The 27,435-nt window shown below is 38.9% G+C and overlaps 1 protein-coding gene across 3 annotated transcripts in view; it reads right to left on the bottom strand.

The window, feature by feature from the left end:
* Window positions 1-27,435, bottom strand: part of fam169ab (family with sequence similarity 169 member Ab) — a 124,891-nt gene that overhangs the window by 59,426 nt on the left and 38,030 nt on the right. For 2 of the 3 annotated variants that reach the window (XM_039758431.1, XM_039758432.1), the window contains exon 2: window positions 4,428-4,564. In XM_039758431.1, coding sequence (XP_039614365.1) covers window positions 4,428-4,564 — 137 coding nt within the window. Of the gene's footprint in view, window positions 1-4,427; window positions 4,565-24,700; window positions 24,783-27,435 lie in introns of those variants that run through there. The other variant, XM_039758433.1, reaches the window with a different exon arrangement.

Below are 27,435 nucleotides of genomic sequence, written 5' to 3'. Positions count from 1 at the left end.
TGTGTATGTATGTTCCAGCATCACGTCTGAACGGCTGGAGTGATTTTCATGAAACTTGGTACACATGTTCCTCATTGGTCGACTAAAAATACTGTAGGGTGAAATCGGCCGTAACCCATCACCTTCTGGGTAGGGTGGGGGTGATCTTGCGGTCTTGTATGCATGTTATAATCCAGCTGACACTCGGAACGACCACCAGAGGGCGAACTGGAGGCAACTGCCAGCATTCTATATGTTTGAACACCACTGCACCCCTGTTGCTTTTGAAATTAAATAGAGTTCTACGCGTTTAAGTGTGTGTGTCTGTCCATCCCGGAAGTGAGACGTAGAGTCAGGGTGAGGGCTCCAGCTCCGAGGATACACAAGCAAGGCCAGTACACCGGCAAAAGGAAACCTCCTAAGAAAGACAATCACTTAGCTGCTAAGCACTTTGGCAACATGAATCTTTTCGAGCAGAGAGATGCCCAGAGTAGTTCTGACGATTTAAATACTTTCTAAGATCCCATGCTGGCTTACACAGTTAGTATATACTGCAGGCGACTGCCAGCATTCTTTATTTTTGAGCAGCACCGCGCCCCTGTTGCTTTTTAAATTAAATAAAGTTGGCCGGTTCCGAGCATCAACTAGATGATAACACACATACAAGACCGCAAGACAAGGACATTAGTGAGTCTTTATATCCATATATCCATTATCCAACCTGCTATATCCTAAATACAGGGTTATCGGGGTCTGCTGGAGCCAATCCCAGCCAACATAGGGTGCAAGGCAGGAAACAAACCCCGGACAGGGTGCCAGCCCACCGCAAAAAACCCACGCAGACATGGGGAGAACACACAAACTCCACGCAGGGAGGACCTGGGAAGTGAACCCAGGTTTATTGTTTGTTAATTTATTTTTATTTTTAAATTATGTTTTTCTCAAACAATTAAAAAAAAAAACAATTTTCCTCCTGGGCAACGCTGGGTATTTCAGCTAGTTACATAATACAAAACCTAGACAATGTTTGTGCTTTAACATACTGTGTTAAAAAACAGTCACTGATTACATCTAAAAACTCATGTTGTTGTGCTCCACTATTTGTAAGGTAAGCCGAGTTAAAATTTAGGTAATTAATGTCCGCAATAACTGTAATACCATCTTATAAACTTACCTTTTTATACTGCTAATATGAGGCCTTGATCACTAATGCGGTCTAGTCAAACCCAAACACTCTCACTAAGCTGTGGTACACTGTCTAATTGAAGAAGTCTTGTATATAAATTCTGTTTTACATAAATGGCGCCTCCCTCATCTTTTTGTTTTTGCCTGTGTTTCCTGAATAATGCCTGCCCATCTGTGTTAAATTCCTGCACGTATCGTAATTTAGCCTAGCTTCTGTTAATTCTATTATATTAAAGTTATGCACAGTTACATACAATTTCAAGCTATTTATTTTATTCTTAATGCTCCTAGAATAAAGGTAAGCAATTTAAATGTATTAGTTACCCTACTATGACACTTTAGGCTATAATTTAAGTTACCCTGTGTATTTTACATTAATGTTCAGCACTTGATGTGAAGTTCTAAGGTGACCTATCTTAAAATCCCTGCCCCTGTTCTATAGCTTAAACAATCCTCAACTAACCTATGCATAACTCCTCCCCAATACATTGGTACCCCATTTGTTTAAATGCAACCCGTCATAGCGGAACAAGATTCATTGATTCCAGAAAGATTCCCAATGCCTCATAAACCTATGCCCCTCTATCCTACACCAAGACATGAGCCACATGTTAAGCCTTCTAATCTCCTCAGTTTTATCTAAACTGGTACACAGCCCAGGCAGAACTACAGAGAAGACTACCTGGTTAGTGTTACTCCTCAATTTGGCACCCAAGTCTTTAAACTTGGATTGCAGAACTGAAAGGCTGCATGGACAATGACAACGGAATCTGCCCCGACTCCAGTCAAAAGCCTATCCACCCTTCAGGGATGCCCCTCACCTTTGCACCTGGAAGACAACACACTGCACAGATTCCTCAAACCTGCATCTCAATCTCCCTAATAATTGAGTACCACATTATCATTACTTCTCTCTTTTTAGAGACTGATTTTCAGGTGAGCAGTTTGAGCTTCCCACCCCAACCTATCCCCTCAGTGTTATCAGAACAACTGTCTATCTCCATAAGGTTCTAAAAATGGTTGGAAATCCCAAACTGTAGGGTTGATTCCCTTGGAGAATGTGTGTCTCTTACCTTGTGCTTACATTCGACTGTGACCCACCTATTTTTATATCTCTTTCTAGAGATCACTTTGGGATTATATACTATATCCCTAAAGGATGTCTAGGCAAAATCCTCCAATTGTTTACTACAACACAGGCTAGCCACGTTGCCCTCAAGTTCAGCGATTCCTGAGTTTGGTGGTCTGGATCAGCTGACATCTCTAGCAGATGCAAGAATCCTAAAAGCAGATTTCATCAAAGTCAGCTACCAAAAAATCCAGCATCATTCGGGACTTTCATTGTACTGGCGTTATGATTAAAATTGATTTGGGTGACAAGCCATTTTAAAATTATAATATTAAATTATGAGTTTAACAAGCTACAGTGCATGTTTAATAATTAATGACCATCTCTAAGCCTGTGTATTATTAATGTAATTATTTTACGTGCTCTCATTACGAAATGCTTTCTGCTCTCTCTCTTTTGCAGTCACACTTTAAAGTTTCCTGAAAGTGTTTTTATTTCTTACTAGAGGTTTCCTTAAGACTGCTTGAAATAAAGACTTTGAAAAAGTACCTACCTAATCTTTTTGTGGAAACCAAAAGTTTTAGGAGCAAACACTGTATTAATCAAGTTTCACACACACACACACGAAATGTAGCATTAGTCACTACAATCCACCAGCCTTTTTGACTTCAGCATGCACTACACACACTGTACAGCAGTAAAGCAACAGATGAATTGAGTGAGTATTAATTATTGTGAGAGAACAAAGGTTAATGATCAAGGAGTAATATAGTTATTGTGCACGAAGTGTTGTGGTAGGCAGTGCACATTAAAAAAAATGTATAGCATCTGTCTTAAAAACAACATAAACAGAATGGCTGAAATGACTAAGTAAACAACCAGAGTCTTCTAGGTGGTTTGAGAAATTGGCTGATGTCATGTTCTTTCATGTACTCAGTAAGACTTGACAGTTGTCATGTACACAGTTTTCCATAAAAGAATAGGAGCTGAACACAAGAGATATTTGGAAGAACAAGGCTGTAATAGAATACAGACTTTAATTTTGGGTATGTAAGCTGGCTACACTCTCTGCTGAGAACATCTCATGTCTTTTGAAAATGTTAGGCTTGTGAATCAATCAAAGTAAATGTCAAAGCAATAATTCAGCACTCTTATGTACTGTAAATTCAGGAATCTATACGTATGAGGCTCTGTCTTTGCTCTGTGATTATTCCTTGACATCTCTGCTCAGGGTATTATCCCTTAGCAGACTGCTGTACTAGGGTGCTACCTCTTCATGAATAGAAGTTAAAGATGCACGAAAAAGCTTCCTCCTGACTGGTTTCTGACTTAAAGGTCTTAGTGAGGGCAAATGTCTTTAATTACTGTAATTCCAATGTATTTCTTCCACACTATTACTGGACTTAACCAGTGTAGCTAAATGTTTAAAACATTTCAGCTAGGAAAGTAGTTAAAAGTTTAAATAAAAACAGTTTTCATTCAAAGAATTCAGAAAAACAAAAAAGGATGAGGAACACACAAACAGAAGCATGCCATCACCCCAATATTTTCAAATAATAATATTTTGTATTTATATACTTCCTTTCCCATGTATAAAACACGTTAAAGATATTCAAACAGACAAATAAGTTTAGAAAAGCCTTAATAAATTAGCACTGAGTAGAAATTAGTATCAAAGCATTAAAACCCAAATAAGTGCAGAAAAACCTAAATTCTGGGTTAGCATCAGAAATTAATAAACAGGAATACATTACAAAGTGAAAACAATAAACAAATAACATGGTTAGTGATAAAGAATACAATAATCAGGACTTGGACATATGAGTTGAATTAAGAAAAGGCAAAAAAGTTGTTATTGTAAGTTAAATGCTTTCCTGACTAGATATTCTTCAAAGTGCTTCTTAAAAGAATGATGCATTGTTTCAAGATTACATCAAGTTAAGCTTAAAATGAATTCATATTATGCTCAAGTAAAAGACACTTATTTACATAAATTACATACTGTATGTGATAATCTTGCCAGGCAGGAAAAATATGCATCTTTTGAAGTTGAAAATAAACTGTTCATTAACATCTTGATACATTATACTAAATCTATCTTAACATATTGATCTCATCAAAGGAATACAAGCACACTCGGGGCAATTTAAGCACAACCAGTTCTCGACAATAAAGAATTATACTTCTACTGTACCGTTCTTCCAGTGGGCAAAATGAAATAATCCAGATTGTCTGGATCACTGTGCAGGAGGCCAGATGTGTATCTTTTGGCTGAAAGCTCAAGGTCTTCATGACGCAACGATCCCAAGAAATCCACAGGGAATTCCATCCCTTTGAAAATTAAACAAGAAAAGTTTTGTCACAGATTGAACTATTCTGCACAGTTGAAAATGATTACCTTTACCATTCTTTGTTTGTATATGTTTTTGAACATTTTGCAGCACAGTATAATTGCTGGAGACTCAAATTCAAAAAAAATAAACAATAAGGTGCGGATTACTGAATAGTGGCGTGAAATTACAAACAATAAATGAATGAACATTTCCTTTATGTTAACATTATATAACTAAGACTGGCCTCTGAGAAGATACAGTATAAGTTTAAATATTATGTCAAGTGAGGCACAGATTTGATAGGATTCATTACAAAGTAGTTTAAACCAACATAACATAGCATGCACTGTACTCAACTCCAATATATATTCACCATGATGCTAAGAAAACAAATACAGTAGAGTCTCGCTTATCCAACAATCCATATTATTCGACGTCCGAAAGCAAAAAAAAAAAATACGCATCAATCGGCAACAAGAACTGCAAGTTGTGAGCATAGTCTACAGTATATTTTGTTGCTCCTGACTCTGCTGCAGCTAATTATAGTGGAACCTCGGTTTGCGAGCATAATTCGTTCTGGAAATGTGCTTGCAGTCCAAAGCACTCGTACAGTATATCGATGCGAATTTCCTCATAAGAAATAATAGAAACTCAGATGATTCGTTCCACAACCCAAAACTATTCATATAAAAATCATTAATACAAAATATAAAGTAAAATTACATAAAGAAAATTAACCTGCACTTTCCCTTTGAAAAGAATCACGGCTGGTGTGAGTGAGTTTCTAAACTCTTGTTGGATTCCACCCAACGGGACGACACGCGGAAGAGTATCCCAAAGCAATCGCAGTCTCGCAGCGCTGCAGCAAATCGATGTAAAAGCCAATCTGAAAAGATCGCAGACATGCGATAAGCGCCTGCCGTTGATGGGTGATACAAGGAACAAGGGACATTATAAATGTGCAGGGCACAGTATTAGTTTCCCCCTGACCCTGCCTGACTGCTGTGTCTGTGTATAGGAGAATGAAAGATCCCGCTACATTAAATAACCTCGCTGTTGCTGTTTCAAGCTTAATAAAGCTGGTGTTGCTAAAAGTACTGAGACTCAGCTTCGAGTTTTCGGGTGCAAGACAGCAACTCGTAGGTCACAGCATAAATACACACACGCAGTCACAATGCTGTAGTAAACAGTATACGCTCGTACGGATGTTGACTATATTAGTGACGGAGTTAAGGCTAGAAACTACAATTATTTACATTGAGCAACAAGAACAAGCTACAGGAATCGACATAATGATGCTGCAAAGATGGCAAGACTTCACAGAGAAGAAACGGCACTCATCAGGAAAGCAGACTATGATCAAAAATGTCTTTAAATCATCACAGGACTAAACATTTTAAGTACAGTACATATTGTATTTAACGTCAGACAATTCTGTAACTGTAAGTTCATTTTTTCAGTTAATTTATTCTGTTGTTTTGTTGTAAAACATGATTATTAGGTTCGTAATGTGTAAAATTATAACACAGTTTGACGTTTAACAGGTTTTTTTCTTAACACCTGTCATTATCCAACATTTTCACTTATCTGAAATTCGGCCGGCCCATTTATGTCGGATAAGCGAGACTCTACTGTACTGGCAAAAATGAAAAAAATGTACCAATTCAAAAATTGACCATATATTCATAATCAATAAACACAGTACAGTGCTCCCTGTAAAACATGGGTCAACAAGCAGAAACACCTGAGGAAATTACATCGCATGTGTTTTTTTTAGGTGCCTTACTATGTAATGCAAAAAGCACCTACTGTGATAGAGATGTCTGTCTGTCTGTCTGTCTGTCCACATTAAAACAACTCCGCTACTATGAACCAATTTTATTCTATTATTATTATTCTTCAAAGACATCTATCTGTTAAGACAGTTCAATTTTCATTGAGATACCTAAGACAGGTTGAGCCGTACATAGTTTTGAAATTTTTATTATGAAGCATTGGTGAATGTGCAAACTTATTTGTCTTAAAACAAAGGAATATTCTATGTGACTTCAACTGCAAATTAGTTCACTGTTTCAATTATACCTTAACAGCGGTTACATAAAGTGGTATATTTGTACATTTTCCTCTTCTTTACTTATCTGCAACTGCATGAATGTCCAATAAAATGCCAGCTGTCATGCTGCTTTAGGTATGTTAACCATAAAACACTAAAAAAAAGTTACTTCTCTAGAAGTGAATGAATGAAAAGAGAAATTATGTGAACATACAGTATGACTGAATGTTTAACTGAATTAATTTCAACTACAGTTTTATTACTGTCAAAAATTGATCTTATTAACCTACAGCTAAATGGTGTTTAAACCAATTCATGCAGGAAAGATGCCGCTATCTTAAGTAATATAAACATAGGATGGGCTTAGAAAGAAGACTGCAGTTGATCTACGTGCAGAATGCTGAAGCCGCTAAGCCTGCAACAACGGCTGTGCTGTACTGTACAGTTTCTACAGTGCACAAAGAGGCAGGCTGATTGTGCCACAAATCGCAGAGACAGGGCAGGATTACAGTTTGCACCGTGTTGAAAGGATGATTTAGTGGTAAAATACATGACAAAGCCTGATTTGGGGTTACAATTTATCAGTACCTGAAGAGGCACTTTTGGCTCCTTGTAAAAATCTTTAAGATAATTGTTACCATTGGCATTCCTGTTATGCAATACAGTAATCCCTCCTCGATCGCGGGGGTTGCGTTCCAGAATCCCCCGCGATAGATGAAAATCCGCGAAGTAGAAACCATATGTTTGTATGGTTATTTTTATATATTTTAAGCCCTTATAAACTCTTCCACACTGTTAACATTATTAGAGCCCTCTAGACATGAAATAACACCCTTTAGTCAAAAGTTTAAACTGTGCTCCATGACAAGACAGAGATGACAGTTCTTTCTCACAATTAAAAGAATACAAATATATCTTCTCTTCAAAGGAATGCGTGTCAGGAGCAGAGAATGTCAGAGAGAGAGAGCGAGAGAAAAGCAAACAATCAAAAAATCAATACATGCTTTTGGGCTTTTAAGTATGCCGAAGCACCGCGATAAAGCGCCATTATTTAGAGGAGCGTCCGTATCCTCTAGGCAAACAGCCTCTGTGCAACAGCCCCTCTGCTCACACTCTCTCTGTCGGGCGCAGAGAATGTCAGAGAGAGTGAGAGAGACAGAGAAAAGCAAACAATCAAGCACCGCGCGGGAAGCATATCGTATATCATTGAGGAGTTTTAGTTAATACGTAATACATGCTCTGATTGGGTAGCATCGAAGCCATCCGCCAATAGCGTCTGTTGTATGAAATCAACTGGGCAAACAAACTGAGGAAGCATGTACCATAAATTAAAAGACCCATTGTCCGCAGAAATCCGTGAAGCAGCGAAAAATCCGTGATATATATTTAGATATGCTTACATTTAAAATCCGCGATGGAGTGAAGCCGAGTAAGTCGAAGCGCGATATAGCGAGGGATCACTGTAAACCAAATCTTCTCCAGGTTCCTAGTTACATACATAATTTTAATGAATTGCAGAGTTTTAACTAGGTTCCTAGTTACATACATAATTTTAATGAATTACAGAGTTTTAACTATTAATAGGTAGATAGGGAAATTATTTTGGTTGCTTTTCGTCTTTAATAGGGTAATAATGACAGTGATTTTTTTATCATCATTGGTCATTCTGCATTAATAGTTATTTGTATTTTGGTAATTATTGGGTATTACTCAATTGAGTATACTTTCAAAAATGTTATGTTTAAGAAAATTGAACAATTAAGTTACAGATCCACCGCCACTAACACACATTAATAGATACCAATTCTGACATTATACAAATTGGAATCTGCTGTGTATTAAAGTTACTGATCCACCAAAAGCCAATTTGGGCTGTATTTTTAACTATAAATTGCAATGGCATTCTACTATTGTCACCACTGAATATGAGTCAATGTTACAAAACTATATAATAAACAAAAATGTGACAACTGACTCTTGGATGAAGTATCAAAAAAAATGTGAAATGCTTTCTTATCAGTAACCTTAGTCATTGAATGCCCCTGAATGTTACCTTGTGCATACATTTTCTAACTTGTTTTATGATGCAATGGCCTTGCATTCATGAACTCTGCTGCTTTCTGAAAAAATATTGTTGGGGTCACCCAATTCTAACCAAGGCAAAGTGAGCAATGAAAATAGATATGTATTTATAAATGTGAAGGCAAACCTTTTTCCACAATTTTTGTTTAATATGTTGCTATTAATGATGTTTTTGGAATAAAAATTCTGGTGAAGCTGACCTGAATGTTCCTTTATGTGTGCACTACAGACTTCTCTAAAGATAATATTAACTTGCTCATTTAAATTCTGTCCCTCTATTGCCAATGACAAGTGAAATGTGTATGTTCATACACTGTTCGCATCATGAATAAACTAATCAAACAATAGGATGCTTGTGCCAAGTATGTTTTGATTGGCAACAGATCAGTGTGATATGATGTATCTGATAGAATACAACTATATAGATTTGAACTGAAAGCATTGCAACCACCTGGTTGCCAGGAAAATATTTTAACTATGGAATGCATAAATTGAAAACAGCAACCCCTAAAATCACACTATACCAAATCTTTACACAAAAGGACTCTGAACTTCTTTGAAACAAGGACATCAAACTTCTGACTTCATTTTAACTGAATGAAAGGACTTTTCCTCTCTTTTTACAGGCTTGTACAGTTTAGCCTTGACTAGAAAAAACCTGAACCAGAAGAGTGACCATGAAATTTCAAAAAGGCGATCTTCATTTTAGTGGTGAAAATAAGGGGGTCTAACATTCAAACTGAATTGCTAAACTAGAAAGTTCAGTTTGCACATACACACACCTAAAGGTAAATCTAGAACACTATATGTTCCATAAGCCTGAAACAGACTTATAGCACCTGGCACAAACACAATTTTGCATACTACAAAAAGCAATGTTTTTCTAGATAAGAAATTACATTCAGCCTATAATGAAAAGAATACTTAAAAAGACAAAGCTGAGGGATGCTATAAACAACCCTCGGTGCTGGGCCATACAGAACATTAAAGCAGAAACACCGTTAATAGTCATGACACATATACATTAGTTATCATTTTTGAGTTGCAATTATTATTTGGGTCTCTTAGGCCGACTGGACCTTTGACCCTATAATTTATAATTTGCTCATGTTTAATTTGCTATAAATTGAACAGATTTTCACAGGATGTAAATAGTTTGTTTATTGTAATGAGAAAAGGAGCTTTTTTAGCTGAAGAGGGATATTCTGTAAAGAAGAAAAAACAGAAACAGACAGAGAGAAAACTGGAGAAAAGCAGAATATGACACATGGCAGTTGTTGTTCCCATTGTTGTTATACTCTCCAGAACTGTATTTATTTGTATGCTGGAATCCTACACATGAAAGATGAAAATAGTCAGTGTATGTACCTATTCCAACCCCAAATCATCTGTCTTCCCATAACCATATAACACATGGTGTCTAAACATAAACAAATGACAGGATCAAGTATTGTTTATATTATAACTCTTTAAAGGATAACCGGGCTCATAATAAATGATGGAAAAAATTAAAGATGGGATGATTCTACAAAAGGGTGCTACATAATTTTTCAATATAATGTAAGATATTTTTGTCCATCCCGTGATGTGAAAAGCTTGCATAGAACTGTTTAATGCATTTCTTTTTAATCACTGCCCTCAGGAGTAAGGCTCCACCTTGTTAAAAAAAGATCACACTTCCCTGACTGCAAAAATGCTTACTAGCTGCCAAACCACTGTTACATCTTAAAGCCTTTCCATGTCAACCAAACAAAGTCCTGTTGTGCTTGATGAATTTTTGTAAACCCAACCCCTTTATTATACTTTAATTAAATGTACTGTAGAATCCAATTAAAATAAAAGTACTGATACATTGCTATTAACAACTTCTAAAACACTAAATTGTGAAAGTGATTCTGTTTTTGCATGGATTTACTCTTCCAATGGCTCCTTTTTGCATCAACCAAATCATTTATTAAGGAAAAAATGTAACTATTTAAAACCAAAGAACGCAAAGTCTGGTTTTGAACACCCATCCATATAACTTGCAAATGAGAGGCAATACAAAAAAACCCAGTAGTTGAGTCCTGTGTCGAATTGAAATTATTTTCATTTAATACCAAGATACCAAAGACTAGCACACAGTTTACCAGTTTAGACTTGCTTGATTCAAATTAATAAAATTATATTTAAAAAGCACGACTGATTACATTGTCATTTAACTATAATGAAAACTTCTTTTGGTCTTTATAAAATGATACGTTTCTAAACTGCACTTTCAGTGCAACTTTTAGAACCATGCCACTTCTAAGCATACTATTGAGTAAAAGGTATTTTCATTTAACAGAAAAAGTATTATAAATCATTTATCAATTCAACTATTTCAATAATAAAGACCACTAAACATGATGTATACACAGGATAAATATGACCAGAGGCAAGCTACTGCTCTAGAATCATTATGCATGTCAGTGGAAGAAACTGAACTAGCATATTTATTTTTATAGTCCTCATATTCTTGATAAGCAGTGTTCTATATTTCATTATAATGCAGGTCTTCATTTACACAGTACTAACTTTGAGCCTAAACACACAATTTGTGGTGTAATTGTAAACCCTGAGTCTACACTAGAGATATTTGGTATATCTACTCTTCTCTGAAACAGCAGAAAATCAGGTTTTATAGGCTTCAGTTTCACAATGGGGAAAAGTGGATTATTTGTCAGTATTATACTCAAGGCAATAACATTAGGCACTCCATTTCACCAAAAATTAATATAAAATAGAAATGTAATGATTCAAAGAGAGTATGGTTGGGTTTGAAACCTGTTTTTTGGTTAATTTCAGTCTGTGTTTTCATTCATAAAAAGAAGTAAAGTTTTAAACTCCTTTTCTAGAACAAAAGTATTTTGTTTTAAAACTAAACAATGGGGAAAAAATTCTGGCATTTGCTAGATGTAGTTACAAATTATAATCATCTTTGATTTGGGATATACCATCTATCTTCAATAGCCTGAACAATGTGTTGGTGCTTAGGTTTCTCAATCACTTCTAACTACATCTGAATGAATGCATTCGTCATACATTATCTCCTCCCTGACTACTCAAACTCACTACAACACCACTGCCACAATCCTTTCTAGATATCCTATACTCTTGGCTTAAACAACAAAACTAAATACAAAGATGCATTGGCTTATTTTATCCTACTTTATTTTTCTCATTTTATCTTTCTGTACAAAGTTTTTATGCTTTTATTTTCAGTTGAAGCCCTGTGCCCCATAAGCTCAATCTAAAACACCAGGACTGGCTACGTACTTTAAATTTATATGAAATGCCTTTAGAACACAATTTCATATGGTTAATGCATATATACCACATTTGTGAAGAAATAAATTTGACTTGAAAACTAACAAACTTATCCTTTAAATAAATTGATCAACAACAATAAATACCTGTGAACATTTATCTATATTATTGAATGAATTCTACATTTATTAGATTGTCTTAAGTAAAATGCATGTTTTAGGTTGTTTGTCTTTACATATTAAAAAAAATATTTACCATATGTTACCATAATCTTGATTGCAAAAAGAAATGTAGACATATTATTTAAATTGCCACAAAACTGGAAATGTTTACATTCACAAATAAATTATATTAAAACATTATGTAAAAAATATTTATATCTCATCGGCTTTAACAAATCACAACCCAACAAAGAGGGCGGCATGGTTGTGCAGTGGTAGCGCTGCTGCCTCATAGTTAGGACCCCTGGGTTCGCTTCCAGGGTCCTCCCTACGTGGAGTTTGCATGTTCTCCCCGTGTCTGTATGGGTTTCCTCCGGGCGCTCCGGTTTCCTCCCACAGTCCAAAGACATACTGGTTAGGTGGACTGGCGATTCTAAATTGGCCCTAGTGTGTGCTTGGTGTATTTGTGTGTGTCCTGCAGTGGGTTGGCACCCTGCCCAGAATTGGTTCCTGCCTTGTGCCCTGTGTTGGCTGGGATTGGCTCCAGCAGACCCCCATGACCCTGTGTTCGGATTCAGCGGGTTGGAAAATGGATGGATGGATGGAACCCAACAAAGACATTTCTTCTTTCGATGCATGCACTGAAATGGATTTCTGGCATTAGCTCTGTGTTTGTAGCAGCCCAAGTGAGAATGGCATCGTTTTTAAAAGCAAAATGAGAAAATGAGATAATAAAATTTAAGGCTGTAGTTGTAGTAAATAAATTTGTACATATTACTTTTCCATATGTTAATGCATATTACAATTTATAAATTATATGCCCCTGTGCCAGGCAACTTGCTTGCAGGTTCCTAGCTAAAAGTAATTTTTACTTAATAAAAATGAATATATACAATAATAAAAGACAGCAGTAGTAATAATGCTAATAATGTAAGCACTTTGAGGTAGGGCTTAGTATGAAAAGCACATAAAAAAAATAAAGACAAACTGATAAGAGCTATTAAAAAAAATAAAGACAAACTGATAAGAGCTATTTTGTAAGAAGGATGGATGACTATAACTTCATTAAAATGTAATAGCACATTTAAGTCTTTTTTATATTATTATATTCCTCATCGTTCTCTTACAGCACATTCAATATTAATACTTTCAAACATGACATAAAATGTTTAGACTAAGCACAGGACTAGGGTGTTTAGCTCTGAAATTATGAAATGGTGCTGTTTGTCACCTTAATGGTATTATTTTAAAATAAATGGCACTCCCTAGACAATGTATACTGATGGCAAGTTTGCATTTTCCCATAATGCAAATTAAAATGTATTATAAACTGCAGCTAGTCGCTGAGCTGCAGGCATTAAGCCTCCACACATCTTGCATGACTGGAGCTGTTACATCGAGTTCATATCAAAAGTCCTTTAAATGTTCATTGTATCGTGCTGCACTGGCAGCCTGCACATATTGGTTCTAGTATTCCGGATATAACTGGTTACAGTCTTACTGCCTGGAGCAGAGCAAAACAGGAAAGCAGCTGTGAAAAAGCATATGGCAAAAAGATATAACAGCAGAACTATATGCCTATTCAGTTGAAACTTTGTCTTCAACATTTCCATTTTAGTGTGGAAATAACATTTAATTTTTTTTCCTTAGCAGTAGCAGCACATTACAGTCTTCCATCATGCTATAACACTGTTCTAAATGTACCTAGAAAATTGTAGCTAATGCTATTAACATTGTCATTTTTATTTTAATTATGTTTTTATAAGAATCACAAATTCAGGTTAGCTTATTTTTTGTGCCTGTGGTATCATCTACAGTTCAAAAGACTTGTTCTGTGTACAGTTCCATTTTTAAGCCTACCAGTGATCACTAATAATGACCGGATCTCCATTTAGTTGCAATACTGTACATTTCTGCCACTGTTTGCCATGATCGTTTCTCTTACAAATCTGCTTCTAATGCCCCCTTAGCAAATGATAGAAAATATTTTACACCTTACTATGTGAAAGAACATTCCAAAAAATCTCTAGAGATATTATCACCCCATCTTACAAAAAGCAAACACGCAGAACTTTCTTGCATCCCCTAAATTGAAGTTTTGAAGTAAAAGGCATTTCACCTCTGCCATCAATATAATTAAACAAAGTCCAGTTAGCACCTGCACAAAATAAAGGGTATTGTACTGTATGATGCTTCTTAATACAATGTAATACAGAATATATATATATATATATATATATATATATATATATATACATATATATATATATATATATACATATATATATATATATATATATATATATATATATACATATATATATTGTGGCCCCGGCCGGGGACGGGGCCAGGAGGGCGTGAGGAGGGCTTGTGCCTCCTCCAGACCGCGAGGCGTCCGTCCTGGTTCTGTTGGGGCCACGGGTTGAGGCATGGAAGCCCTTCCCTGTAGAGGCCCGTGGTCACCGCCAGGCGGGCCCCGATGCCGGTTTATCCCGTGCGGTTGCCGGTTGGGGCTGGAGCCCCGCCGGACGCTTGGAGGACGGAGGAGGGCGAGTGCCTCCTCCAGACAGAGTGGGGCGTCCGTCCTGGTTAGGCAGGGGCCTCGGGTACAGGGCTTTGAAGCCCAGCCCTGTAGGGACCCGTGGCCACCGCCAGGCCGCGCCCGGTGCCTAATTATCCGGGAGCCCGGCACTTCCGCCACACCAGGAAGTGCGGGAGAAGACTTTGTGTGGCACCGGAGAGCTGCCAGGAAGACAGCCGACACTTCCGCCACGCTTGGCGTGGCCAAAGACGGAACACCTGGGGCTCATCCGGGAGCCTTATTTAAGGGGCCGCCTCCCTCCAGTCATTGGTGGAAGTCGGGAGGAAGTAGACGGAACTGGAGAGAAAGGGCGGAGGCGGCCAGGAAGGCACAAGAGACTGTGGGCCTGGACATGGGAAATCGGTGCAAGAAGGCACTGGGGTGCACGTGGCGAACTTGTAAATAGTGTAAATAAAAGTGTGTTGGGTGCAAAAATGTTGTCCGTCTGTCTGTGCCGGGGCCAGGTGTCACAGTGGCGTAGCCGGCAGGATACTCCGCCTGGTTCAAGGCGGGACCTGTGTTGTTAAAACAAAATATTTCTGTGAACGGCCCGGCGCAGCAGCGGACCCCACACACTGGCCGCGGGAGCGGCCGTGCAACCCAGCGGGCGTTTACCCGAAATCGCCGCCCGGACTGAAGAGAGGCCATCCCCGGGTGCGGAGGAGGAGCGGGCCTCGCTGGAGACGCGCTGTTGAGATGGACAGCCAGGCCGGCGTTGCTTCGCTGAAGGCCAAACCGAGGCAGGGGCCTCGGCACGACGGGATTCGGGAGGTGAGTACCCTGCCCTGCGGGGTTGGATGTACCTTGTTCTCCGCAGGGAGGGGCGAACGGATCGCGTCTGTGGCAGGAGCACGCCGGGCCACGGGCTGTCGGCAGCGCCGGCGGCCGCTGAGGAGGCCGCGAAATCGAAGCCGCAGCTGCGGTGCGGCGAAGAGGCACGTCTTCGCAGCCAGAACAGGGGAGACAAGATGGCCGCGGGCCGGAGGTCCCGCCCGCTGACAGGCACGGGATTGGCCGGTGTGTCTTGTGTGCCCGCCGATGATTGGATAGAGGCGGGCCCAAGGAATGCCAGTCTCATGTCAGAGAAGAACCCGATTGGGCCAGAGGAGTGGCCCAGAGGAGGCAGGCATCGCGTGGAGCTGATGAACAGGTAAGCCCACCGGCGTCTGTCTCTCTCTCCACCAGCGGCTCGGCGTGTGTCGGAGGAGTCCCGCCCGCCAAGCCGTCCTAGAGGAGCTGCTACGTGTTCGCCGCTCAGTGTGAGCAGCTGATGGAGATGGCGGTGCGTCGAGAAAGACACCGAGTGAGGCGGAGGATCGGCGCGGCGCTGGAACCGAGGCAGGCAGAACACGGCGGGAGTGATGAGTGTTGCCGTTCCGTAGAGCAAGTGGGGAGGTTTGCGAACATGGCTGTGACCGTTCACGGGACGATCAGCTCAAGTAAGCAACCTCCGACAGCAGGCGCCGCGGTGCAGGCGGCTAGCGGCGGAGCTCGAATATGCAGGGGCTGGTAGGATCGGGGCTGCTGAGTGCCCTGGGTCCAGCGCCCTGCGCTCAAGCCTGCAGCTGTCTCCTGTCGCTCTGCCTGGGCGCAGACGGGGCTGGATTTGAGCTTCGCTGTGCTCAGACCCAGACCGTCCAGCGTCCAAGAAAGAAGGAGGAACCGAAGGGTGAATGCGGTTCCTCCGATAGGAGAGGACGGCGCTGGGTGCGTAGCGTCGGAGAAGGCCGTCCTCTGTGCGGGCAGAGGAGATCCCCTGGGCGGATGGGCGAGCTGCCTGCGAGGCGGTGCCGAGGCCGGCGGGCGCGGGCATGGAACCTGCGGCGGAGGACTTCAGCAGGCAAGTTGGGGGCTGTCGGAGGGGGCAGGAGCACGGTCGTCTGGAGACCGGCGGCGCTCGGGATGAGTGTCCTGGCTGTGCTTCTGGCCCTCTTTTCCTTTATTTTACAGGCCCGAAGCCCGGCGGCGCTGAGGCCGGCGTCGGCGGGGACCTGCCCGCCTGGAGCGGGCGCTCAGCGGAGTGCTCCGCCGGGAGGCCTACAGTGACCCGCTGGGGAACAGCGAGGCGAGGCGGCGCAGACCACAGGGGCGTTTGCGCGGCGAGGGTGCCGAAGACAGATGTCCCAGGGTGCCGTGTTGGACCCTGGGGACATAGTAGGACCCTCGCTGGGGACGTGCTGCCCTTTCGGGTTGTGCCGTTCGGACCCACGTGTCCTCGCTAGCGGTGGGGCACTGTGTACATATATATATACATATATATATACATATATATATATATATATATATACACACATATATATATATATATATACACACATATATATATATATATATACACACATATATATATATATATATACACATATATATATATATACACACATATATATATATATATATACACATATATATATATATATATACATATATATATATATATATATATATATATATATATATATATATATATATATATACATATATATATATATACATATATATATATATATATATATATATATATAGTGCATCCGAAAGTATTCACAGCGCATCACTTTTTCCACATTTTGTTATGTTACAGCCTTATTACAAAATGGATTAAATTCATTTTTTTCATCAGAATTCTACACACAACACCCCATAATGACAACGTGAAAAAAGTTTACTTGAGGTTTTTGCAAATTTATTAAAAATAAAAAAAACTGAGAAATCTCATGCACATAAATATTCACAGCCTTTGCTCAATACTTTGTCGATGGACCTTTGGCAGCAATTACAGCCTCAAGTCTTTTTGAATATGATGCCACAAGCTTGGCACTCCTATCCTTGGCCAGTTTCGGCCATTTATCTTTGCAGCACTTCTCAAGCTTCATCAGGTTGGATGGGAAGCGTCGTTGCACAGCCATTTTAAGATCTCTCCAGAGATGTTCAATCTGATTCAAGTCTGGGCTCTGACTGGGCCACTCAAGGACATTCACAGCGTTGTCCTGAAGCCACTCCTTTGATATCTTGGCTGTGTGCTTAAGGTCGTTGTCCTGCTGAAAAATGAACCGTTGCCCCAGTCTGATGTTTTCATCCAGGATGTCTCTGTACATTGCTGCAGTCATCTTTCCCTTTATCCTGACTAGTCTCCCAGTTCCCGCCGCTGAAAAACATCCCCACAGCATGATGTTGCCACCACCATGCTTCATTGTAGGGATGGTATTGGCCTGGTGATGAGAAGTGCCTGGTTGTCTCCACACATACCACTTAGAATTAAGGCCAAAAACTCCAATCTTGGTCTCATCAGACCAGAGAATCTTATTTCTCACCGTCTCAGAGTCCTTCAGGTGTCTTTTAGCAAACTCCATGCGGGCTGTCATGTGTCTTGCCTCTCCTCAGTGTGTGGAGACAACCAGGCACTGCTCATCACTTGTCCAATACAGTCCCCACAGTGAAGCATGGCGGTGGCAGCATCATGCTGAGGGGGTGTTTTTCAGCTGCAGGGACAGGACGACTGGTTGCAATCGAGGGAAAGATGAATACGGCCAAGTACAGAGATATCCTACACAAAAACCTTCTCCAGAGTGCTAAGGACCTCAGACTGGGCCGAAGGTTTACCTTCCAACAAGACAATGACCGTAAGCACACAGCTAAAAAAACGAAGGAGTGGCTTCACAACAACTCTGTGACTGTTCTTGAATGGCCCAGCCAGAGCCCCCTGACTTAAACCCAATTGAGCATCTCTGGAGAGACCTAAAAATGGCTGTCCACCAACGTTTACCATCCAACCTGACAGAACTGGAGAGGATCTGCAAGGAGGAATGGCAGAGGATCCCCAAATCCAGGTGTGAAAAACTTGTTGCATCTTTCCAAAGAAGACTCATGGCTGTATTAGCTCAAAAGGGTGCTTCTACTAAATACTGAGCAAAGGGTCTGAATACTTAAGACCATGTGATATTTCAGTTTTTCTGTTTTTAATAAATCTGCAACAATTTCAAAAATTCTTTTTTTTTGTCTGTCAATATGGGGTGCTGTGTGTAAATTAATGATGAAAAGAATTAATTTAAATGATTTTAGCAAATGGCTGCAATATAACAAAGAGTGAAAAATTGAAGGGGGTCTGAATACTTTCCGTACCCACTGTATATATATATATATATATATATATATATATATATATATATATATATATATATATATATATATATATATATATATGTATATATATATATATATATATATATATATATATATATATATATATATATATATATATATATATATATATATATATATATATATATATATATATATATATATATATATATATATTTAAAAGCACAAAAGCACATGTATTGATTTTTTGATTGTTGCTTTAATCTCGCTCTCTCTCTCTGACGTTCTCTGCGCCTGACGGAGGAGATGTGAGCAGAGGGGCTGTTTGCACAGAGGCTGTTTGCTTAGAAGATCCTGACGCTCCTCTAAAAATGCCGCGGCAAACTTAAAAGCACAAGTATGTTTGCTTTTCTTTGCGAGCTCTCTCTCTCTCTCCCTCTGAAATTCTCTGCTCCTGAAGAGAAGATCTATTTGCATTCTTTTAATTGTGAGAAAGAACTGTCATCTCTGTCTTGTCATGGAGGACAGTTTAAACTTTTGACTAAAGGGTGTTATTTCATGTCTAGAGGGCTCTAATAATGTTAACAGTGTGGGAGAGTTTATAAGGGCTTAAAATATATAAAAATAACTACACAACTACGCGATCGAGGAGGGATTACTGTATGTATGTATATATATATATATATATATATATATATACACACACACACACACACACACACACACACACACACACACACACATATATATATATATATATATACATATACATACATATACATATATACATATACATATATACACATACATATATATACATATATGTGTGTGTGTGTGTGTGTGTATCAATACTAATAAAAGGCAAACTCACTCACTCATCATTAATTCTCCAACTTCCCGTGTAGGTAGAAGGCTGAAATTTGGCAGGCTCATTCCTTACAGCTTACTTACAAAAGTTGGGCAGGTTTCATTTCGAAATTCTATGCGTAATGTTCATAACTAGAAGCTATTTTTCTCCATTTACTGTAATGGAGTTGAGCACGAGTGCCGTGGGGGCGGAGTTTCGTGTGACATCATCACACCTCCCACGTAATCACGCAGTACGTAGAAAACCAGGAAGAGCTCCAAAAACTGCTGAAGAAAACATACATTATATAATTAAGAAGGCAGCGAAACAATTAGAAGCGAGCAAGTGACATATAAAACCATATTCAGCGGCTCACGTGAACTGACACAGTGCGCAGACAAAAAGCAACAGTTCCAAAGAGTGCTGAACAAAAACCGAATTACACTGCTACGCTCAAATAGACAAACCACACGCCGTGGCACAATAGTAGAGGTTTCGCCTCTAGTGCCGGCTTCCGAGGTTCAATTCCCGAGAGGGGATGCACTGAGTATGTACGCATGCTTCCCGATACATTTTAGCCTCGCATCCCCTTGGTTTGAAGCATATGAAAAAATATGCGGTTAACGCAGGAAGACAGATCACCAATTGAAGCTTTATGAATAATGGATACTTTATTCGCGATCAATGATTGTTTTGGTAAAGCCATACTCAGTGTATTCATTAGATGAACGGTAAAAAAGTAAGAGCGAGGGGAGGATGACTTATTGAGGCACACAGGCAAAACCACAATAGCACACGGGCTCGATGTACTGTAGTGCGCGTCAACTCGATCTGAATTGCGCGATCACATTCGAAAAAATATATCTTTTCAAGTTCTAATTAGTCCATATGTGTCAAACAAGGCCCCTAGGCCACATCCGGCCCGGCGTGTAATTATATCAGGCCCGCGAGATCATTTTATATATTATTGTTATTAATGGCCCGGGGATATGAAGCGCTGGTAACACAATAAACTACAGATCCCATAATGCAGCGCTTCAGCTGCCTTGCGAACACTTACGCGTTAATCAAGTCTAGCTTATGATGCTGCAAGTTATTGCGAAGCTAGCCCACACGATGCCGAAGAGAAAAGGTGATTCTGAACATAGAGCCTTTAAAAACCGATGGAAGGCTGAGTATATGTTTACTGACATTGCCGGTAAACCCGTGTGTCTCATTTGTGGAGCTAATGTGGCTGTTACAGAATTTAATCTAATACGGCACTATGAGACAAAACATCAAGATAACCTGAAAGACCTGAATGCAATGCATAAGATACAAAAAGCAGAAGAGTTAAAGAAGAATCTGACACTTCAGCAGATGTTTTTACCCGTGCAAAATCACAAACTGATTTCAAGTGAAGCTACTTTTATGGGAGACACAAATGCACCAGTGCAACTTGCCCCACTTTCCCTGTTGCCAAGTAATGTTGAACCAAGTCGGCACAACGGTGTTCCCAAATACGCACTTTGCTGATGAACTGAGCACACTGCGCAATGAGTTCGCACGGCGCTTTGGTGACTTTGAAGAACAAAAAAAGAATTTTGAGTTGTTTCGTAACCCATTTGCTGTCGATGTGGAAACTGCACCTGTGCAGATTCAGATGGAGGTGATTGAGCTGCAGTGTAATGGCACACTGAAGGCAAAGTACGATACTGCAGGGCCTGCACAGTTTATTCACTCCATTTCCGCAAAAATGCTCCAGCTCCATCTACATGCGGCTCGAACCTTGTGCATGTTTGGTAGCACATATCTGTGTGAGAAGCTCTTCTCAGTCATGAAGACTAACAAAACAGCACACAGGAGTCGCCTCACTGATGAGCACCTGCAGTCCATCCTGAGAATCTCCACAACACAGAACCTCACACCAAACATAAACGAACTTGTTGCCAAAAAAAGATGCCAGGCGTCCAGCTCTGATAAAATTAGGTTTGAGTCATACTATAGTTTAATTTTAAGTATAAACAGTGTGCAATAAGAAATTAAAGAATGACTGACAGACTTTCTGAACAGAAAAGGATGTAGTAATGCAGGGAGTGGAATCCCGTCCAGGACTGAACAAGGACTTTTACCCAAATGGGAGACCAGTACAATGGAAGGACCGGGGGAGACCAGCACAGATAAATATTTTCTCTCCTAATCTGCTAGATGGAGGCCTCCCTGTGTTAGGATTCCCACATGGACACCCGAAGGGCATGCTTGGACCTGTAGTCCCAGGGGGTGGCCCTGTTGGTTCCCATTTGGTCCACCAGGGGGAGAGGATGAAATTCACAATCCTTACATTTTGGGACTTCTGCATGTCCCAGAAGTACTTCCATCGGGCTATATATACCCTAGCTCTGGAAGTCCAAGATAAAACAGACTACTCGACTTCATCCAGGCAAGCAGGGTGTGTGAGGATGAAGCCAGCTTGGAGGAGTGGAAGGAGGATATGAAAAAAGAAAGTGAAGAATTATATTTGGCTTATGCTGCTTTTGAAACCTTTGCAGAAGGTATACTTGTTAATAAACCTTTTATTTATATTGGGACTCATGTCTGTGAGGTTGTATCTGGGGTTTGGGGTGCTGCAATGTTCCCTGGCGGTCACACTGTGAAAGGGATTACTAATGATCCACTGAGACTACTCTAACTGAAAGATTTAAGAGTTTATTATTTAGTTACAACATACTGTTTTCTGATGCAACTTTTAATCTATTTTTTATATTATTTTCCAACATTCAATTAAATTTTCAGTGAGAGGTTTTCCCAGTAAGGAAAAGACTACACCCTTGTTGTATACTGTATATTTGTATATTTCTTTTTTATTTTTTTTTTTTTTTTTTTTTTAAAAGAACACACCATTTGATAAGCAACTTTTGTTTTAATATTTAATGTATATCTACTGCCTATTTAGTGTTTGTGAAGGATAAATCCTACTTTATTATATATCGCATAGAACTTTTTATAAATGCTACTTATTTCTACACATTGCCATCACGTTGGCATCAGAAGTGGTGGCAAAATATATTCTAGAAAATATTTGCATTTCTCTTTTTATACCTACAAAGCACCTTTTCATAGGAAATACATAGGGTTCTCTATGTGTATTTGGCACAATGGAAGTGGAAAACAAATCAGCATTTTTAGTTGGAAAATTAAGTACCAACTTTCTGAAACTGCAAAAAAAATTTCTTTAAAGAGGAATATTTCTGTATTTTATATTTGTAAAAATTAGTAGGAGAGAAAGGTACAGAAATAGCAGAGGTTATGGTTGTGACTTGCTTGTGACTTAAAGTATACATTTGTTATTTTTCAAGTAAAAGTTTTTTCTTTACAGGCATGGTATACATACATTTGCCATATGAAATTATGTTCTAAAGTTAAGTACTTTCCATAAATAAATTTAAAAAAATGCCCACACTAGAGCTTTACAAAGGAGGCTATGTGGCATGGAACACTACTGGAAAACAAAAGCTTAATCAAAAACTTACAGATGAAGTGGCAAAAGATTTGATATACAAAAACATGCCTTCTGTGCTTCTGACACATGTCTGAGACAACAAAAGGGACCTGGAAATAATTTTAACACATATTCCTAGTACTATTTTTCTTAAGGTAAGGATATGTTTTCTATTAACTTGTTCGAGTTCTCACATAAATATAGAAGTCAAAACAAAACCTAATAAACATGGAAGAAAAAGTTTACTGTGATTTGGTCTTTCGACAGGAACTCACACCCCAGGGAAGTGAAAAGTTGTTGAATATATTTGGCAAGTTTTTAAGCGTTCCCTCCATGCCCTATAGTATCCACTACAAAGCGTCAGTGCAGGCAGGATATTTTTTTACATTTATAAAAATCTCATAGCATTAGAACATAATTTCACATAGCAAATATATATTACCTTGTGTATATACCTTGTTTATGAAGAAATAACTTTGCCTTGAAAAATTCCAAATGTATCCTTTAAAATCTGTCATTCCACTGACCATGCAAGGTATGCACAGAGAAACTCTGAGAAGATGCACCAAGCACAATGATACAATCTATTAAACTGGCAAAGACCATCAATTACAAAACAGTTTAAAACATTTACTGAACCATTAGTTGGTTCTGTTTTGGTTAATGTATTGTATCATTAGTTAACATGCTCAGGCTCATCTTTTTAGTATCAAATCAGTGGCCTTGCACTGCTACGGCAAGGGTTATCTTCACAGAAAAACTCTATAAGAACATACAGTCTTTTATCAATCAGTGCTCAATACTTGAAAACATGTGGAAATATATTAAGCCAGCACAAAAATAGCTGTCCACACTGCCTAGAAGCTGATATACACAGATGAACCTGGATATGGCAATTAATCAGGTAAATCAATTATAATTTTTAAAATATCATTCTCAAAACTTCTTAATCCAGTTCAGGTCCACAGGAGGTCAAAGCCTACTCCAATAATGGCTAGAGCTAAGCAGGGAGCAACAGGATATCAGTCTATCTCAGGGCCCACTCATGCATGTTAGCCTAACATGCTCGTCTTTGGGGAAGTGGTACGAAAACCCATTATAACACAGGGGCAACATGCAAACACCAAACCGAAAAAGAATGGGAGCAGGATGCCCAAGACAGAAGTGCTAACCAGTTTTCCACCATGCTGCCCAATTTTATTACACAGCAATATATACTTTTACATATTTATTTATGTTGTATGTGTGTGTATTGTATATTTTATATATGTATATATATATACACACACACACACACACACACACACACACACACATACATACATACATACATACACACACACACACACACACACACACAGTATATTGCCACATGTTCATAAATGCAGTCACAAATAACAAACAAATACTTGTAAAATAAGGAAGGACAGAAAACACAAAAAAAGGAGGGTAGATTAACAGCCTATTCTGTTGTGTAAATAAGCAGTAAAACAACTGTCATATTATTTAATACTAGATAACATCTTCAATATTTTCCTATACTTACTGCCAGGCCCTTCTTTGCACCAACAACTCCTTTGCAGGTGGTGTCACGTTTGTGTGCAATAGTTCCTACAAACTCAACCAGTTTCTCAGATGGAGGGGCTGGACATCAACTGATGTAACCTGATATCAGCCAGAGTGAGATCATAAAAAGGCAGAAGAGTGAAACTCGACTGAACCTCATTCTGTTGTGCAGACATTCATGTACTTCTGATATTTAATTATGTGTGAGTTTATAATTAACAAGGAATCTTTTCTAAAGATACTTTGTTGCAATTACAGAACAATTAACCCATAATGTTAAGAGCTCCTAAGTGCCCTGAAGAACTTATATTGAGTTGTGCTTATTTACCATTTTTTGGTTTGCAATTTAAACATGTATGTTTATGATGTTGCTATGATGAAGGGCAATGCATACTTAATAAAAAATAAATACATAACCTTCCGCTGGTTTGGATGAAACTAATTCCCACTCATGGAAATCTTCTGAGTTTTTTCGTAGGCTTTGGTAATTTTAGTGTTTAAAAAAAATGCTTCAACCTTTCATTGATAGACATTTATTCATACCCATTTTATAATGAGGTGGTAGATCCAATGTTAGAATTTCATGCCAATACAGCATCATGAATTGCAGCAATTTTAAACGAACTTGGAACAAATCGCATTTGAATCATCATAACATTACCAAATGCCACTATATTTGCTGAATTGTACTAATCTGTAAGACAACAAAATGACTGTGTCCCATGCTAAAATGCCTATGGAATCCTTCATTATCCCACCGCTTCCTCCCCTGGGGCAATATTACCACTTATTTTGAAATCATGTTTTGAAATTTCGATTTGATAATGTGAACTTTAAAGGCACCGCATAGCTCAATTATGTACAATGCAAATTAGTTCACATACTGAAATTACATATTGGTAACTCTAACTAACTAACCAGAAAATAGAGGCTCTCATTCCATACCTTTGCAAATATAGAGCTATAATTACAGACTGTAGAATGTATTGTAAAGTTCTTAGGGAAAGCTAAAAGATGCTTGGCACCTGACTGTCAACATATTATCACATTAAGATAAAAGTAGCTTTACTGACAAGTAACAAAGACCATTAGAAATTATTTGCTGTCCAACTTAAGAAGATGCAACTATTGCTAAATCTGTTATTGTCAGCCACCAAGGTACTCTATAAAGGAAAAGATTTTTGAAGCATGTTTAAGGGACATCACAAGAAAAGACAGAGAAACATAGGAAACATCAAGAGGGACAATTCTTTGACATCTCTGTTAGCTTAGCCACCTACATAATCAAGAAAATGTAATGTTTTGCACTGAAAAGCCATTTTAAGTATCTGGTACAAAGGTTGCTCTATGGACTTTGGTCTGAATCATTCAGGTCGTAGGATTTCTTCCGTTTTTACTTATAATGTTTGATATACACGGTTTCTCTGAAAATAAACAAGCTTAAATTTAAATAAAGTTTGGTGTTATCTCTTGGAAACTGCTTTGTTGTTTACAGACACTAGCAATCACCAGAGGGTTGGAGGTCCTATAGGATGCGGGATCAAGATAGTTATCCAGGCCCTGTAGCATTCTAACCTAGGTTTTAAGTGTTAAAAGTTTCAGCAACATAACTAACTGTGCTTGTTCAGGTTAAATCCTTTCAGAGGTAGTAAAATGGGAGTAGAAAGTGGTCTGTGATTCCAGCAAGATCAGGCTCTTAGCCGTTGTGAGGGTATGTAGTGCAATCCTTCCAGGTTGGCCAGTCCCTGGCAGGAACTCTTCAGCCCTTGCAGGGATGGAAACTGGGAACATGATTGGTTGCAGCAAATGTTGGGTTAGGGTATTTAGAGGTTCAGTGTTAAATCCTTTCAGGTGTGAAAAACTGGAAACAAAATTAGTCTCGAGAGGGTGTCCTTGTTAAGGAGTCTAGAGATAAGTATTGTATGGTGTATGTGTTAAACAAGGTCAGTAAGATCAGGAACATTATTTAGCCATTTCTATCATTACCTTGTGCACCAACAGAAAAAATAACCTTAAGAGACTAAAGTGCTTTTTGGGGACACTTTCACGATAAAACAACCTACTTTGCAGGATAGGGTTGTGGGTAGATGGAACCTATCTTAGCAATTATCGGGTGCAAGGTAGGAATAACACCTGCAAAGGGTATTAGCCCATCACAATGTAAACAAACACACACACACAGTCTAGTTCAGCTACACCAGTTCACCTAACCTGTGTTGGTCTTTTGTCTGCAAAAGGAAATCAGGAAACATGCAGGAAAGCCACACGGACACAGGGAAGATGCTCCATGCTGGAACACCTGAACCCTAGTCTCCTTATTGCACCACCATGCTGCCCTGTTTACAATTCATCATTCCCTATCTAGTAACTACAGTATATAGAAATGCCAGATATTACTTTCATTCCTTTTAATATTATTTTTCAGAGTACTGTCAAACTTGGAACCCTTGGCAATAAGAAATTCACTATTAATTATTTTATTATTTCATCACACTTGATATTTTTTTTAATCCTAAAGTACAAAACACTAGGTCAAAAATGTATCTTACTCAAGTACGTTTTTAACAATGACAAACATTTCTACAAAACAAGACTACTTCTTTCTAGAACTTCTTCCATTGTTTTATTTATAAATACATTGCCCATTTAACTCAGGAATTATCTCAGTACCATGAGAATGTTTTTAATAGGAAATTCTGTGGTTCTAGCTAAACT

Source organism: Polypterus senegalus, chromosome 7, assembly GCF_016835505.1.
Source record: "Polypterus senegalus isolate Bchr_013 chromosome 7, ASM1683550v1, whole genome shotgun sequence".
In the NCBI taxonomy this organism is placed as follows: domain Eukaryota; kingdom Metazoa; phylum Chordata; class Cladistia; order Polypteriformes; family Polypteridae; genus Polypterus; species Polypterus senegalus.
Note: the sequence above shows the minus strand (reverse complement) of the source record. Positions and strands in the feature narration are given on the sequence as shown.